Below are 17,013 nucleotides of genomic sequence, written 5' to 3'. Positions count from 1 at the left end.
TAGTATTTTAGCTGGTACCTTACTCTGTTAACAATAATTTTGTTTTGCTTAGCTATTTTGTATTTATCCCCTATGAAATTGGGTCCCAATTGAGGGAAAATAGTTGGATACAATCAAAATCATATAAAACACTATTGCTTTTCCAATTCACAAATTCATCAGAAAATACAGAGGACTTGAACGGATTTTAAAAACCTGTAAATTTGATGAGTAGAAGTTTATCTAAAACAATAAAAAACATTTTGTTTATCTGTCTTTTGCTTGTCAAGATTAAGCTGAGCAGCTAACATGCGTTATTGTTTTTAACAGGTAAGAGGTTCGAATCCCACTCATTTTCTTTGTACAGCCCCAAAAAATGTTTTTAAAGATTAACACACAAGAAAAAGAGAAATTAATTGTACTTTGCAATGTGGGAATACAATAGTGAGGTTTGCAGAGACACCATGAACAGAAACTCTTTTTATGTGAGCTACAGTGGTTCTGGGGAGAACCACCGCATCTCACAGACAAAATAAATATGTACATGGTGTCTCCGCAAACCTCACTACAAGAAAGGACGCATAATTTTAAAAAATAGTTGTTTCATACTTCAATTGGCAGTAATTTAAAGTCATTTTTATTGCCTACTTATGTTTCACATAAAAACAAACAAAACCAATGCGAGATATTCCGAAATAGCTTATAGCATTAAGACCTGGGTCAAATTTCATCGAGCTGCTTCAATCGAAAAATATAGCTTGGCTATTTTCTGCTAAGCATTAATGAGCAGGATACCAGTCAAAGGTGACATGTATTTGGATGGTACATACTCTTATTCTGGTATCTATGAGGCAGCTCTATGAAATAGGGCCCATGGGTAAATTCGTATACTTTAAGAACGCGAAGGTAAAACAAAATATGGTGGTTTGCCATTGACCATGACCTTTTAAACAACAAGTAAAATTTCAGAAGTGCACTCCTTCACCTAGGCCCCAAAAATTACAATTCTATTTACCAGTAAGCAAATATTTGCACTAACTATATTTATAACAACTCCCTGTAAAGTCCAACCATTCCATCACATCAGATCCATGAGGTATTTCGAGACAGTCTTTGAAACCATCAACTGGAACCATTTTCTTGTAACTTTGGCCAAAAAGCGAGACACTATTTTTCACTTGCAGTTACTATCAAGAAAAACAGAGACGGCGGGAACCCAATTTATTTTTGGATCATCAAATGGGTTCTGTAATCTATGCACAATGGGGGTGTTAAAGGTGTTATACATGATTGGTAGAGCTGACAAATAGTCGCACACAATGTTCAAAATTAAACAATGATGTTTTTTATTCTACCAATCCTGTGTAATTCCTTTATTGTGAGGACACAAGAGTCCCCAAAATAGTTGAGAATGCACAGGACTTATTCACAGCCTTTTCACCCAATTCACCTGACAACATCATCACAACAATCTTGGTTGCGCCATTTTGGGAGTCAATGTCCCGGTTTCTTAATAAAAATGTGTAGTGCACACTTTAGGCGATGTGGTATTTACATGTCTACCACATGAGATTTGCCTAATACTTAAATTCTTTGAAAATGGTTTGCAGCCCTGGGTTCTTCTTATTCTAGATCCAAAGCATCTCAGATGTTACAACTAATTACAAATTACATTGGAAACCAAAACTATGGTTTGGATACAATGCAGACTATTTCTGTCTTTCTTTGGGGACTGCTTCATTCCAGAATAGTCGAAGGGCACATGAAATCTTGAGAAAATCCTTAAGTCAGGAACGGTCCTAAGAAATCAAACACCAGGCTGTTTGACTCCAAGCCTTGTGAGCATGAAGGGTACATGTAGTACCCTCATGTGATGATGATGCAAAGGGTAAAAGGCATACGCATTTTAAAGCAATGATGAATGGAATTAAACTATTTCCCTAAACTATTTCGGTCCGAGCATTAGTTCTGGTCGCACCCACTGAGTGAATTCTTCTTCAGTTAAGAAACCAAGCTTCAATGCTGCCTCTTTCAGCGTTGTGCTGTTAGCGTGTGCGTATTTAGCAATCTTTGCTGCTTTATCATACCCTATATGTTGATTTAATGATGTCACCAACATCAAGGACTCATTCAGATATCTGGGAACAAGAATAGAAAAACAAAAGTTGTAAAAGAGTTGTCTGAAAATTGTTTTGTATTTGGCAAGCCACAGAGCTGACAACATTTGTATCTTGCAACGGGGGAGATTTTGTGCAAAAATCAGGGAGATTTTGAACAACAAAATTAGGGAGATATCTAGAATTAATTTCAAAATAACAAGCACAATGTTTCTGTAATCAGGGAGATTTTTCAAACTTGTTTAGTCAGAACATGGAAAGATGGGTTCATTTTCATGGAACTTTCTACAGAGTCAGGGAGAGTTGGTAGCTCTCCCATGGGCTTGTTTAACTGCTTCCCAAATGGTTTGCTGCCTTTCAAGGTTTTCTTCGCTGAGACTCTGAACACTAAACTGTAAATGATAAAGTTCTGAAGTAAAACCAACAACGCACCTTCCTATTGTGTCTGTGTTTGCCACAATTCCTGAAACACATTTCATACTGAAAGAGGTACAGGCATCACCAAGAAGACGGACCGAGCGTAGCACGTTGGAAACGATCATCGGCATAAACACGTTGAGCTCAAAATGACCATTGCTTCCACCGACGGTAACCGCCGTCTGATTCCCCATGACCTGAGCAGCAACCATGGTGATGGCCTCACACTGAGTTGGGTTTACTTTACCTGTGTATAAGGATTGGAACCAGTCAAATAAGGTCAATTTTAAGCTGTGCATCACGCATCACACAACATAGGGAAGCTTTCTTAAAATTACATATCATACAAAGAAAGAACAGAGCGTTGATAATTCTTGCTCATGGGCAAGACTGTGTAATGACAGTGTTGTATTGGTAACAGAACACCGTGTGACATTAAAATGACTTTGTGTAGGTCAAAGTAAAAAGACAATTTGGAAGAACATTTTAGGTTTGTGTATGCCTTGATTGCGATCACTGTTTCTTAACCTTTTATTTGCAAATTCTTATCAGATTTGAATGGCTGTTTGATAAAGGCATTGTCACATACAAGTAATCTCACTTGGTGTTTCCCAACAAATACACTAGTCATCAAAGTTGCAAGAGAATAACGAAAGGAAAAAACACCCTTGTTGCATACAGATGCCTAATAAAAGGATTCAGGCCCGAGGTCTTTTAATATGTGAGTGAGAAATTACCCCTTTCTCAAAAATTGCATTACTTTAAAAGGAGCCGTTTCTAACAATGTTGAATACTATCAACAGCTCTCCATATCTTGTTACCAAGTAAGTAATTATGCTTTATAATTAGTTTCAAAAAATTACCAATAGTGTCCAATGCCTTGTAGTTGCACTTCTAGGGCTATAACTGACCTGGCATTATACTGCTACCGGGCTCATTCTCTGGAAGACGGATTTCACCCAGTCCACACCTCGGCCCTGACCCAAGGAATCGAATGTCGTTAGCCACCTTCATGATGCTGCACGCCACTACATTGAGGGCGCCATGTACTTCCACCAGGGCATCTCGTGCTGCGAGGGCTTCAAACTTGTTGGGTGCGGTCACGAAGGGAATACCTAGGGGGTGAATCGATCAGGGTAATGAAATGCTGCTGTAAAAACAGCGACTTGAATTCAGCCATCTGAGAAGTCATCTGAGCAACTACCTCTGTGAAAATTTTACAGCTGGTAATTGTAATAAAAATGGCACAGATGTAAAGACAAAGACAGAGGTAATTCATCAACCCTTTAGCGACCATAGCAGTCACAAATGGCTCGTACAAAAATACAAATAGTGGCCGCAAAGTTAATGTACTTCCATTCACATAAAAAAGTCAAAGAAAAGGTCATGGTCTGATGTGAAATATTGCAATGTAGCACACACAGACAGTTCAACCAATGATAAGTGGGGATAATTAAAAACTTAAAAATTAATGACTCGCATACATAAACACTAGTATTATTTGATGAAACAAAACAATATACCTGTATGCTTCTTGATTGTTGCGGCCACTTTTTCTGCAAAACCAATACGAGTATTTAGACCAGTTCCTACGGCTGTCCCACCTGTAGCAAAAAAAACACAAGATTTATTCAAATACTACTATTAATAGTTTTCCCAAGTTTCTGTGGAAGGTCAAATGAAGAGAAAGAGCAAAATTAAGATTATATGAATCTAATTTGAGATGTTTTAGAATAAGGGTGAAAAATATCCTGTTGGTTTCATTTTTGTGAAATGTTATCCCCATCTCTGATTCTCTGGCTTAGAAATGTTTCACAATAAACTGTTCCGTCAGTGCAAAAATAATCACTTTTCACATTTTCTCAAACAAAGCTTCCATAAGTCTACACCGTACATGGATGCAACAGAATGGTGGTATAATGGAGATATTCAGGTATAAAGGTAGAGGTGGCATGTGAGAGGTAAAGTAGTTGGGTCGTAAATGCATTCATTGCATTTAGCCACTAATGTGAATCTGTTTCAGGTACCTGCAGCTAGCTGGTATAACCTCGGCAGAGTGTCCCTGACTCTTTCCACCCCATTAGCCAGTTGAGTCCGATATCCACCAAATTCTTGCCCAAGAGTCATTGGAGTAGCATCCTGTAAAAAACAAACACAATTCAAAAGTCAAAATGTAGTGATTCTGCTAAATAGCATGGTTGGATTGTCCCCAGTGTTTCCCCAGTGTTTCCCCAGTGTATCCCTGAGCAAGAATTTAAACATTCAATTTAAGAATGTAGCCACAATTCAAGCAGTCTACATCATAGTTGTGAATTCCTGAAACACAGAGGCTTTGGGAAAACAATTAATAAACAGCACAAAACAAATGGTTTTAGATTTGAATTTACTATATGGAAGATCTTCACAGCGTGGTGAGGATATTGGAGAAGAATAAGTGAGGTAGTCACTCAAAGTAGTAAGATGGGCCTAGTCATATTTGAAACACTGATGGTCACTATGTGACCCTACCTGAGTAAATGGTTCTACCAATCAAAACAATTCGCATTGACTCTTACCTGAGTATGGGTTCTTCCAATCTTAACAATGTCTTTAAATTCCTCTTCTTTCCTTAAGAGGGCATCATGAAGAAGCTGTAGTCCTGGTAACAAGCATCGGTGAATCTCCATGGCAACAGATATATGCATGGCAGTGGGAAATGTATCATTGGAGCTCTGCGTAAGAATCAAACAAATCAATAAATTTATCACCAGGAATCATTTTATGTTACCGTACCCATTTCTACTACAGAAGTGCTCCCGCTTTATCTCAGGGAAAGAAAGCAGGAGTTTTAAGGGTAAACCTTCATGCACACACATAGTGTAAACTTGAAAAGGCCTTTAAAGACACTCTTTGTAACTGTCTAAGACCGGTCCTCTTACTTATTGTATCTCATCATATGCATAAAATATCAAAACTGTGAAAATTTGAGCTCAATTGGTCGTCCAAGTTGTGAGCGAAAAATGGAAGAAAAAACACCTTTGTCACACAAGTTGTGTGCTTTCAGATGCTTGATTTCGAAACCCCAAAATATAATTCTGAGGCATCAAAATCAAATTCATGGACAATAATTTCTTTCTCAAAAACTAATTCAAATTCAAGTGAGAAATTACTTTTTTCTCAAATGTTAAAAACTAGGGTACTGCAGAGGGAGCCATTTCTCACAATGTTTTGTACTATCAACAGCCAGTAAGGTTTTACGCTAACAATTATTTTGAGTGATTACCAATAGTGTCCAGTGCCTTTAAGGCTATTTTATCCTGTAAAGACTATAGCAGCTACAAGCTGCTTGTACCAAAATGTCTAGGGGCAGCAAATGGCCCCTAAGGTTTGACCTACTTACACTCACATAAAGAAGTCCGTTTGTTTCCTGAGGTCTCATAAAAATAGGAAATGAGACTAAAGTTGGAAGAATATCAAGCCTGAAACACACCACAACTTACTTGGCTCTTATTGACATCATCGTTGGGGTGTATCGGAGATTTACTGCCCATCACGCCTCCCATCATCTCAATAGAGCGGTTACTCAACACTTCGTTCACATTCATGTTAGTCTGAGTGCCCGACCCAGTTTGCCAGATCACCAGGGGGAAGTGGTCATCCAACTTCCCATCCTCAAGCTGCAAGTAATTTATGAGAAAGAAATAATTTAGTTTAACCTGCAATAGTGGTGAGCTTAAAGACATTGGACACTATAGGTAATTGTCATAGACCAGTCTTCTCAGTTGGTGTATCTCAACATATGCACAAAATAACAACCCTGTCAAAATTTGAGCTCAAATGAACTTCGAAGTTGCGAGATAACTATGAAAGAAAAGACACCCTTGTCACACAAAGTTGTTTGCTTTCAGATGCTTTATTTCGAGACCTCAAAATCTAATTCTGAGGTCTCATCAAATTTGTGAAAATTACTTCAGAGGAGCAGTTTCTCACCATGTTTTATACTATATCAACCGCTCCCCATTACTGGTTACCAAGTGAGGTTTTATGCTAAAAATTATTTTGAGTAATTACCAATAGTGTCCACTGCCCTTAATTCTGAACCTATCTTACAATATTGCCGTTTGTCAAAGTACCTTGAGTACCTGTTGATGCATACAGTGCTGTATTGTATAGGACATTTAAAGGCACTAAACACATTTGGTACTAGTAAAAGACCAGTATTCTAACTTGGTGTATCCCAACATAAAATAAAACAACCTGTGAAAATTTGGGCTCAATTCAAGAAAGAAAAAACACCCTTGTTGCACACCTTGTTTGCTTTCAGATGCATAATAAAAGGCCTCAGCTGAAATATTTTATTATTTGAGTGGGAAATTACCTCAATCACAAAAACTATAATACTTCAGAGGGAGCCGTTTTATAATGTCAACAGCTCTCCATTGCTCATTAACCAGTAAGTTTTTATGCCAACAATTATTTTGAGTAGTTGTCCAGTGCCTATAATATTATTAGTAATAATTTTACACGTACCTCTTTAGCAGCCTTGACAATGTAGTCGGCCTTCTCTTGACTGAGACCATACTCTTTATTTACCTGGGCAGCAGCACCCTTGAGTACACCAAACGCTCGAATCAGTGGTACCTACAAGGTCAAAATAAAATTACCAACTAATCTACACGTGTCTCTGTGAAGGAACAAAACACAATTTTTTTTATAGATGTCACACCCTTATGTTATAGCATTGTGCGATAAGCACCGTGTAGTAGGTGCTTTCCACTGAGGAGAGAGAAGAGAGCAAAATTTCACTCTAGTGAATTTGTACCCATAACACCTGCTATTCCAGAGCAGATGTCTTACCACTAGACCACCAAGCATGCCCAGCGACAAGACGTCAGTTTGAATCCTGTATACCAAGCAGGGGCGGACTGCACAAGGGTAGTCCTAACTTAGGACTAGTCCTAGGCAATGCTAAGAGATAGGACCAGTCCTAAGTTAGGACGAGTTACTGGTCCTAACTTAGGACCAGTCCTATCTCTTAGCTATGCCTAGGTAAGTTAGGACTACCTTTGTGAAATCCACCCCTGGTACCTTAATGATTGAATAGATGTAATGATTGCATCGGGGAGAAAAAATGGCCTCACATGTAATTGTTTGTGTTTTGCCTTTCCACTAATGTGAGGTAAGCATTGTATTCTCCGTTCTTTCTAGAGTCTTGTCAAAAAAAATTAAAAATTCACAGCAGGTGTTGAATCCCCACCGAGGACAGTACCGAGTTTACAGTGCTTTCTACAGTCTGGTGTAAAAGGTTGTACACAAATAAAACCAAGATAATTGTTGTTGTGAAGTGTAACCTGCCATTCATTCCAGTTCCACTTTATCGCACACTTTTAAATGATAAGTTACCTTTGAGTTAAGATCGGACTAGGTTTGAGGACCACCTCTACCTTTTTTTCTTGCATGTAATCTTGTTAAAAGACTTGGTTCCAAATACATGCCATTTTAAACCGTCATGCCTGAAAAAAAAAACTACCCTCTAAAATCCAAGGAATATTTTGTTGACAGATTACGGTTATTATTTTCTTTATAGGAATAATTAAATCAAGAGTGATATGTTTTACTTGACTGTGCTTCTTATAAATATAATGTACACTAAATGTGTAACACAAAAGTATCTTTCACTCACTGGCATTTTTTCTCGCTCACCACCAATATCAAAGTTCTTGAAGGAGCGTGCTGTGTTGGCACCATAGTACTTGTCAGTCGGCACTTCCAGGTCACCAAAAGTGTCCGATTCCGTCCTGAATTTTTTCGCCTGAAAAGAAAAACAATTATAATAATAAAAATGCTGAAACTGTTAATGTTAATTGATGGGATATTAAAAATGTTGTGAACAAAAAGTAAAACAAATCGTTAACTTTAACTAACCCAAATTTTTTTTTGTCACAACCCAAGATCTTGAAATTAACACTGGACTGCAGGTCCCAGCCCAATGATTTTACTGTAGGGCCAGTAAAACCCCAGTAAAAACCCCACAGGACACGTACAGTGGTCTTGTGTTTTGATTTTATACAATATCACCATCGCTGTGCAATTATAACTTTATTTACCAAAAAAATATATTCAAATGTTGACTTGGACTCTTTTTGAGTCTGCCAATTTTATTATTTTTTAAACCATGTATCACAAATATTCTCTTACATGTACTCTTTAGTCGGTTCCTACATGCACTAACTTTTGTTCCTACTATTGTGTATACTCTTGGTTAAATCGCATAATCTCTTCTCATTTGGATTCTTGTCTTTTAAAGTAGTACAAATAATTCTGGTCAAGTAACAACTTAAGTAACAACTTAACTGTTTTGTCTTTAATGTAGATTTTCGCTGCAAGCTTTGATTTGAACCCTCACGCATGTCTGCTGCCGAATTCACGAAACACTAGGATTAATCTTATTCTCGAGTTCATACAAATATTTAAGAGTAAAATACAGAATTAAGGGATGGATTTTGGTGAAATATACCAAAATATAATAATTCAATAATCACAGTGTGAAGTCTCGACTGTTCCATTAATTCACAAGATGAAGAGGAGCGTTTCTTTGGAAAGGGTGTCACGAGTCGGTCAATGTGAACGTGTTGTTGGAAACCCAAGTTACTGGTTCTATCCTCATGTTGTTGTAGACACAAAATGTCATCATCAGAAGGGACCTCTTGCTGTGGTGATTCCTGCTGCCGGTTTAAAGTCTGAGATGCAAGTGCAGCACTCATTTGCCTTCTTCTGTCATCACATTTTGCCCTGATATTGCGGTTTGCAAATCCTGTACCATCAAGTACGCTGGTTGCTCTCAGGCCTAGGCAGTGATTAGTGTAGACTCTACTGCAGCCAGCTTTGGTTGATATTGTTTTGATCTTGTTGCCAAGAGTGTGAATTCCAACTGGGACGCAGGAGTACCAGGGACCACTCTCGGGTCTAACTGGTAGAGGTCTTTGCCACAAAGTATCAGGACACTTTGGGTGTAACTTTGACAGATACATCTCAAACGATGATACTGGACATGTGTTACTGCCTGGAAACTCATCCATGAAACCACTGGACATTTCATTATCATTTTCCTGATTGTTTCTGGTCACATTGTGTTCACGCTTTGTTACATAACGAACGCCATCTTCATCTCTGGAAATTATGAAATCACTTGGCTTCATTTCACGCATGTGCTCACGGCCTTGATTGCAGAAGTTCATCATGATATCAATGAACACTTTGTTTTGCAATCCGGTTGGAGTACTCGTGTCCAAATCATCGGAGGCCAGTATTCTGTCCATATCAGCAGCCGATATTGGGCTCTTGTGCTTAATTTTTCCTTTCCCCTCACGGTCAAGCTTAACAAGCATGGTCTTGAAAAAAATATTACTCTGGGGAAAGCTTTCAATGTTGCAAATATTCCACTTGCGGAGGGCTTGAAAATGTCTCTGAAGACCGTATCGAATTCCTTGCATCGATGATTTGGTGTACAATTCTCCATCGTGTTTTCTCAAGCTGGCGTAGAATCTGCACAGAAACTCGTCCAGGTCACGCTTTGCTAAAGCTGAAACTGCATCAAGTGTTGTTTCTGAGAAGACTGCATAACTCTCCAATCTAGTCAGGGCGTATTTAATCTGCTTCTTAGTATTAGAGGCGTCTGCTAAATCAACGAAATCCTGTAAATCGTCGCTTGAAACGAGATCAAATGACGTGCATTCAATTTTCACGCTACTCAATGGCAGCGCCATGTTTACCGACAACCTTTTTCCTGCGCTACGACACGAGCATGCAATGCACAGTAACCGACATACGGGATCGATTAATTTGGGAGCGAAGGTGAAAAAACCTACAAAATAATTATTGTTTTATACCCTATTGGACAGTACAGTCCTTTCCGATGCAAATATTGGATGCATAGCGGAGTAAAAAATGTAGTGTTCTATCTAAAATCCTTATCATTTTGACGTTTCCGTTTGAATTCTAATCTATTACAACAATAAATAATACAAAGCTTGGAACAATATATAATTTATAAATTAGTAAAAATACCATGGAAACTTATAAATTATAGGTTAACTTTTAAAGGATTTGGTTTATAGGGTTGAACAAAATTAAAGAATGACACAGTTAAGTGACACATGTTCCACATATCAAACGACAAGGCTGTGTAGAGAGGTTTCACAAGTCTACAGATTGGCCCTATGGGGAACATACTACGTCCAACCGATGTTTACACTATGATGTGAAACCGTGCTGTCTACTTATATTTACAGGAGTAAATAATTATTAAGACTCGACTCGATTGACGAAAACGGACTGTTTTGTCAAATTTGTTCTGGATTAACCCCATTTTCTCGCCACTCAACCGACAACCCACATTACCTATATCACCCATGGGGGAACCAGTCTTGCCGCCCCATTTTATTTTCTTGCATGATGCCTTGCTGCCTCAGCACCCCTGATCTACATGTGCCAAAACAATGATGCAGTTTAATTAGGCCTGTGGTCAATCCACTCATCACATGCGCTCAAGTCTAGGAGAGGCGATCTCGTTGCCTGTATTCAAAAGCCTCCTCAAGACATTTTTTTTCCCCCACCAATCCTAGTTTGTTTGTTTTTCTTTTGTTGTCATAGTCTCATGTAAAGCGCTCTGTTCTCCATAGAGCGCTATATAAATGCTTCATATTATTATTATTTTATGGAAACCTGCAAAAGGGGCATCAAGTCAAAGGGCGACTGGTCCCCTCTTATTCTGTTCTTAAGATTTTCTTCATGTCTAACACTGTAACCATGCAAAAAGGTGTGTCGGTATAAATAGGGGGTCAAAATGTGTGACAAATCAAAAAGGTTCAGATTTCAAAATGGTTTAAAATTTATTACTAGAATGCTCTTTGGAACAGTAGCAGCATATTGATGCTCCATACGCAGTCTCCCCCTCTCAAACTCTCCCCGCAGTTTCTCTCTCTTCCTCTCTAGATGCTCTTGCTGTTCATTTCCAAATCTTTCAGCATATGCCTGTCTCCGTTTTCTGTTAATCTCCTCGAGTTTCTCTTGCGTTAGACCGTGTCTGTATCTACGCTTTCTCTCTGCGTCTCTTTTCTTCAGTGCCTCTGCTTTTCCTTGTCCTCGTCTTATTTTACGTTTATTTCCCTTCTCAACTTTTATTCCTTCTTTTTTGAGTGCTTCCTCTTTTGCCTTCTTATTTAGTCTGTAACGCTTTTGTCTTATGGCGGAGAGATGATTGCTGCGCAGTCGGTCATCTTCGGTCATCTCAAGTCTATAGAGACGGATGCGAATTCTGTCCGTTTCCTTGATTCTTTCATATTTATCTGGGTTTTTCTCTCTCAGCTTTTGTCGATAACTTGTTTGTTTCCCTTTACGTACTGTTGGATTATCTTTTTTGGATCCAAACTCTTGTGCTGGTTGAGTTACAACTGAAATTTTTTTTTTTTTCCTCTGGGCAATTCGATCACTGCCACAAATCTCCAATCGAAATGGGGGTGGAGCCATGATGATGCCAATAAAACTTTGCAGATAAACTTGCAATTATCTAGAAAAGAGACAAGTGGAAACAAATTTAAAAATAGAACAAGGAATAATTACATACACAAACTTTAATACTGGTATTGATGTTTTCTCTATTGACATTTTCAAAGAGGTTGGGATGGGAGGGAAGCAAAGTTTTTTTTTGAGAATTTTGTTTAATCATTTATTGTTACTGTGTTTATCAAGGCTTCAATTCCAAGCAGGGTGATTTTTGTACCTCAAGCCATGTACCCACAATTTTGTTGAAAAAGTTGGGGTTGGTCCTTGGGCAGGTTTGGACCTGGACATAGACCCATGTTCCTCCATTTACAATCACATTAAAAGGCCTAAATCACAATGTAAGAAAAGTGGACAAATCAAAGATAAATTTAGCAATAAATGTTTTAAGCATAGAGCAATGAGTAAGGTATGCATAGATATTTGTTTTTCACACATCAAACCATGATCAAACCGTGCTCCATCTCAAATTGCTTGGCAGGTGGGGCCTATAGTATAACCCACACCAAAGTCATATTGGACATATCCATTGCTAAAACAGGCGATAGTTCATTGTATCTATGGGGAAAATCATTGACTAACTCCACAAAAAATAGTTTGTTTTATCTCATTATTTTAACGAATTAGTCGATATTAATTTTTTACACGTTCATCAAAACGCGTTAAAACTGATACAAACACCGTTTTCATTATTATCATCAAAACCTCTTTCAAGCTACCCCTGCATAAAATGGAGAAGTCCATAGCAATCGCCACACCACAGACCGGACAATTTCAACGGCAATTTCATGATCATTTCGTAAAAGATTGAAGCAAAATTCGAACAAAACATAGATCAAAATAACAATGTGTCGCCCCCCCCCCCAACCAAAAAAAAAGAGATATAAAGACTGTCATGCTAGACGCAACATGTGTGGGACCCGAGACTGGGAAGTGTTCAAATAGCGTCCGTGCTTGAGACTCCAGTTGAGTAAGGACACCGTGCATGCCTTCCTAGTCGTCATGAAAAGTTGTAAAATCGAGGTACAACTACTAACTAGTTAGCAATCGGAAAGACCCAACATTTTTGATTCAATATGCTTCTTTTAAAAATAAAGTAACACACCATGTGAAAACATTTTAGGACACTTACATTTTCTTGACGAATTGATAAAGCTTACGTAAAGAAAATCACCAATGCAACTGCGACTCGATGATGTGGACACGAACAACATGCAGCAGGGCGCTAGTAGCACATTATTAGGGACTTTTCGTTTTCGACGACGGATGGTTCTGCGACGGTTGTTCAGCTAAACGTTGTCGTTTTCAGCACAACGAAGATTCATCCCAAGTACTGTCGTAGAAATTGAGGGACGACCGTCCTCAAAGCCGACGCATGCGCAGATGACGCCAAATGACATCTTTACCGTCGCAGAACCATCCGTCGTCGAAAACGAAAAGTCCCTATTGTATCGAATAGGGCGCCGCGTTGTAATTGTGTGTGTGTGGTGTGGGGTGGAGACGTTACGGACCTGGACGTACACACACGGACCTTCCTCCATTACATATCCGGTATACTGTTTACCATGTGATTTTCATTCATAAAAATGTGGGATGTTGGATGCAATGTATTTTGGTTGGCGGTAAACACCACGTGTGGGGTCAGGTCGTAGATGATGTTCTTCTTCTAAAAACTTGTCTGCTATAATTAAGCATGGAGGTAGGATTAGGCGTGTGACACAAAATTCCCACAGAACATAATAATTAAAAAAGCTTTGCAAAACTCATTCTACAATTCTTAGCGTTCACGAATACATTAAGGCTGGGGAAAATGTAAGGTGTGATTTAGGCTTTGTCACTAAAATTACTCAAAACCAACATAACTCGTGGGACACAAAAAGAAACGTCAGCAATTTATTTTTGCATATTATGCGGGACCGGGAGGTGTTTCCAACTTATTCACCCTTATTGAAAATAGTTAAACAAAATAGTTTGCTAGGTGTTTAACAGTTTGCCTTTGTAAAAATAAACCGTTTTGAAAATTATATTATAATGTCATAAGTGAAGGATGAAGGATACAAAACCTTTCTTGGATCATTACTTCAAAAAACAAGAGGACACAATTATCTCCATACGAACATGCATGGCTCGAATAGGCTACTCCTTTACATTGTTGGGTAAGGTCAAGGTACAGCAGGCTGCCCATGGGTGTAGCGATTATAGGCTTAAATGCACCCTGCAGCACTGGGTGCAGAACCTCCTGAAAAGCTGCATTCATGAGTCCATACAAAATTAAACTTGCCAAAAACCCTATCAAATGGCTCGGTAGAGATATCAGATGTTCCTGATGATTATTGGTAACCAACCAGCCGGCGACTGTATCTGGAGCGAAAAGATGAAATCTACATTTTCTCTTCTTGATTTCATTGGTGACTTTCTCTGCATAAGATGGCTACTGAAGTCAATCACTTCTCCTGGGGGTTGCTCACTACCATTCGTCGTATCTATAGCTGACCACTTCATTCTAATGGCAAGTCCACATCTGAAGCCAGGCTTTCAACAGCTCCTCGTGAACATCTTTGAGCAGCTGGCAGTCACCAACACCAACAAAGATCCCCTTGAATATTCTACACTGCACATTAGAATACAGGCACCAACCCTGATCTGCCTTTTGCTATCTCCTACCAAGGGAATCAAACTCATATGTGATACATCCTCCCTTGACAAGTTTCCCGGATCAAAACATGGCCCTTCCCTGATTGTCCATGTAGCTCTTGTGGGGCCAACCCAAAACAAACCAGTAGAACCCTGGCATTTCTGCAAAGCAGACTATACTAGGACTATACTATACTCTTTTTTTTACTATAAAGAGTAAAAACTCTTTCTACTCTGCTTACTGTAGCATGTTGATAAAGGCAGCCAATGAATATATCCCTTTGGCTATACTCTCAGAGCTACATCCCCTGCTGGGATGAAAAATGCCAAGAACTAAACAAGGATTTAATTTCATGTACATGTACATCTAATAAAGAGTCTGATGCAATGCGCCTTATTTTTGACCGCGCGAGGGCGCTATAAATAGTACTTTTATCACTTCCGGGGGTATACGCGATTCGCCCTGCACAGATTAATAGGTGTTCTGTCACTAGTGTTGCGCCGTAGTTTCAATCTGTTTTAGAGGTGGATTATAACGGCTCCTTTAAAAGTCTTATTGTCCGTGATGGATTAGATGTCTGTGGTGGTAATGTGTTCCAATCTTTAATAACTGTTTTGGGTATGAATGAATATACCCCCGGAAGTGATTGAGAGCGCCCTCACGCGGTCAAAAATATGGCCCATTGCTACTGTATGTCAAGGCGGGGCACAAAGCAAAAGGAACAATGGAGGAAATGGTAGCGGTCTTTAAACTCCTCAAGTCTGAAAAGCTGCAGGGTCAGATAGTATCCAACCAGAATTCCTCCGCCATGCTGGAACTGCGCAATAAACTGGCTTTGGGAGTCGATGATAAGGTCGATGCGGTTGAGGGGGGGGGGGGGTTGTCTGTGAATCCAGTATTGCCTGTAGGCCTACTGGTTTTCTTTTTAGACTGAGGATGTTTATAGCCCATACAATTATTTATTTTACCAGCCACCACAATCCATGATAATGTCGATACATATCATGATCTATTTATATGCTCTATAGTCTATAGTTGCGATAACGTAGCCCTCCTCCTGTCGACGGGAGGTTTACGTTATCGCAACTAGCTCTATTAATTAATGATACCTGCACATCACATCGATCATGCTGATCGACCCCATGGGCGACCATGGCCTGACCTACTCCTAGAACTACTTCGGTTTCGTTACGGGAGACGATAGCCGGACGTAACCGAAATAGTTCTAGGAGTAGGCCTGACCGTAGCCCAGGTTGGACTCCTCCGTTGCATCCCGACAGTGCACTGACCATCACCAGGCATGTGGGTTACTACCATGAAAAAAAAAGAGGAAAAGAGAATACCAGGCAAGAAAAAAAGAGGAGAAGATAATCCTATCCTTTTGTACACAGAAAGTGAAGAAAAAAAGAGGAAAATCAAAACCAAAAAAGAGGAAATCAGCTGAAAAGAGGAAGTCTCACATGCCAGTACCAGCAGGGCTGGTCGAGCATGTGCCTACTTCAAAGTTCATTCGTCACTCAAACACTCACAAATCTGGCAATGCCTGTTGTATTGATAGAGTTGGTGTGCATATAAATAAATCGAGTCCATGGTAAATTCCTACCATGGAGGAATACATTAGACAAACAAACTTGCTAAAAAACCTCGCTAATAATACCTACCATATCGCTTGCTTTCCGACGAAATGAGGTCGCAAACCCTACTGAAGCCAATAATTTCCGCCGGACAATATTTTGGATGGTTGTCATTTAGTGGTGTTGTTGTACAGGTGCACATGAACAGCTCCACCACCGGTCGGTACCTGCCGTCTCGTCGAGCGCAAATTTCAGCCTTGCGCAAATTGAAACACCGAGCGATCCGAGCGAACTCTCTCTCGTTTTTTGCTGTAGGCCCTTTTACATTAGAAATCACGGCTTCAACTTGGGCTCCGACTTTAGGTTCAGTCTTTGCGCTGTGTTTTTCAATCGCAAGTGGATAAAGCCGAAGTCGAAGGCTAAGCTGATTCCGCGGTTTCGAAAAGGGCTGTTTAGGCTTAGTTGCCAGAAAATCAACTGTGGAGAGTTTAGTTAATACATGTAGTAGGTAAAATATTTATTTATAAGTTGTAAAAGTTATTTTTTTTAAGAAATATTTTAATTAATTGAATTAGTGGAACCTATTCTAGATTTTTTGTTATCAACGATAGTATTTTATTTACAAATTTGATACAATTTTGCTGGCATAATTATTACAATCGTTCGCCCCTCCCTCTACTAACCCCTAATTAGTTTGGAAGGGTCCAAATCCATTTCGTCAGAGCGCCGGATATTGCGCGTGAAGTGCGTG

General features: G+C 39.2%; 1 protein-coding gene across 5 annotated transcripts; it reads right to left on the bottom strand.

Annotated features, from left to right (window-relative positions):
* Positions 1 to 593: 593 nt before the first annotated feature.
* LOC117301338 (fumarate hydratase, mitochondrial-like) lies at positions 594 to 16,514 on the bottom strand. 5 transcript variants are annotated; one of them, XM_033785278.1, is made up of 11 exons: positions 16,350 to 16,440; positions 15,798 to 15,998; positions 8,176 to 8,304; positions 7,023 to 7,133; positions 5,993 to 6,169; positions 5,069 to 5,224; positions 4,541 to 4,652; positions 4,037 to 4,117; positions 3,425 to 3,628; positions 2,529 to 2,760; positions 594 to 2,117 (listed from the first exon to the last, which is right to left on the bottom strand). In XM_033785278.1, exons 2-11 carry the CDS (start codon positions 15,978 to 15,980, stop codon positions 1,925 to 1,927), a joined length of 1,578 nt encoding a protein of 525 aa, XP_033641169.1. In that variant the 5' UTR covers positions 15,981 to 15,998; positions 16,350 to 16,440; the 3' UTR covers positions 594 to 1,924. The 5 variants fall into 5 exon arrangements, with proteins under 5 accessions (XP_033641169.1, XP_033641161.1, XP_033641150.1 ...); XM_033785270.1 differs by lacking the exon at positions 15,798 to 15,998 and adding an exon at positions 11,391 to 12,060 and having other exon boundaries at positions 16,350 to 16,436; XM_033785259.1 differs by lacking the exons at positions 15,798 to 15,998; positions 16,350 to 16,440 and adding exons at positions 9,035 to 9,126; positions 9,160 to 10,435.
* Positions 16,515 to 17,013: the final 499 nt, after the last annotated feature.

Source organism: Asterias rubens, chromosome 1 (genome assembly GCF_902459465.1).
Source record: "Asterias rubens chromosome 1, eAstRub1.3, whole genome shotgun sequence".
Taxonomy (NCBI): Eukaryota; Metazoa; Echinodermata; class Asteroidea; order Forcipulatida; family Asteriidae; genus Asterias; species Asterias rubens.
The sequence above is the reverse complement of the archived record's forward strand: the minus strand, read 5'-3'. Positions and strand labels throughout refer to the sequence as shown.

Bases quoted from the DNA above. Each gene is read 5' to 3' on its own strand.
- LOC117301338 (XM_033785251.1), bottom strand. From the start codon at position 10,258: ATGGCGCTGCCATTGAGTAGCGTGAAAATTGAATGCACGTCATTTGAT. The intron at 7,134-8,175 runs GTGAGTGAAAGA...TTGACCTTGTAG, and splicing joins GTGAGCGAGAAAAAATGCCA to GTACCACTGATTCGAGCGTT. The intron at 4,118-4,540 runs GTACCTGAAACA...TTTTTGCTACAG, and splicing joins GTTATACCAGCTAGCTGCAG to GTGGGACAGCCGTAGGAACT.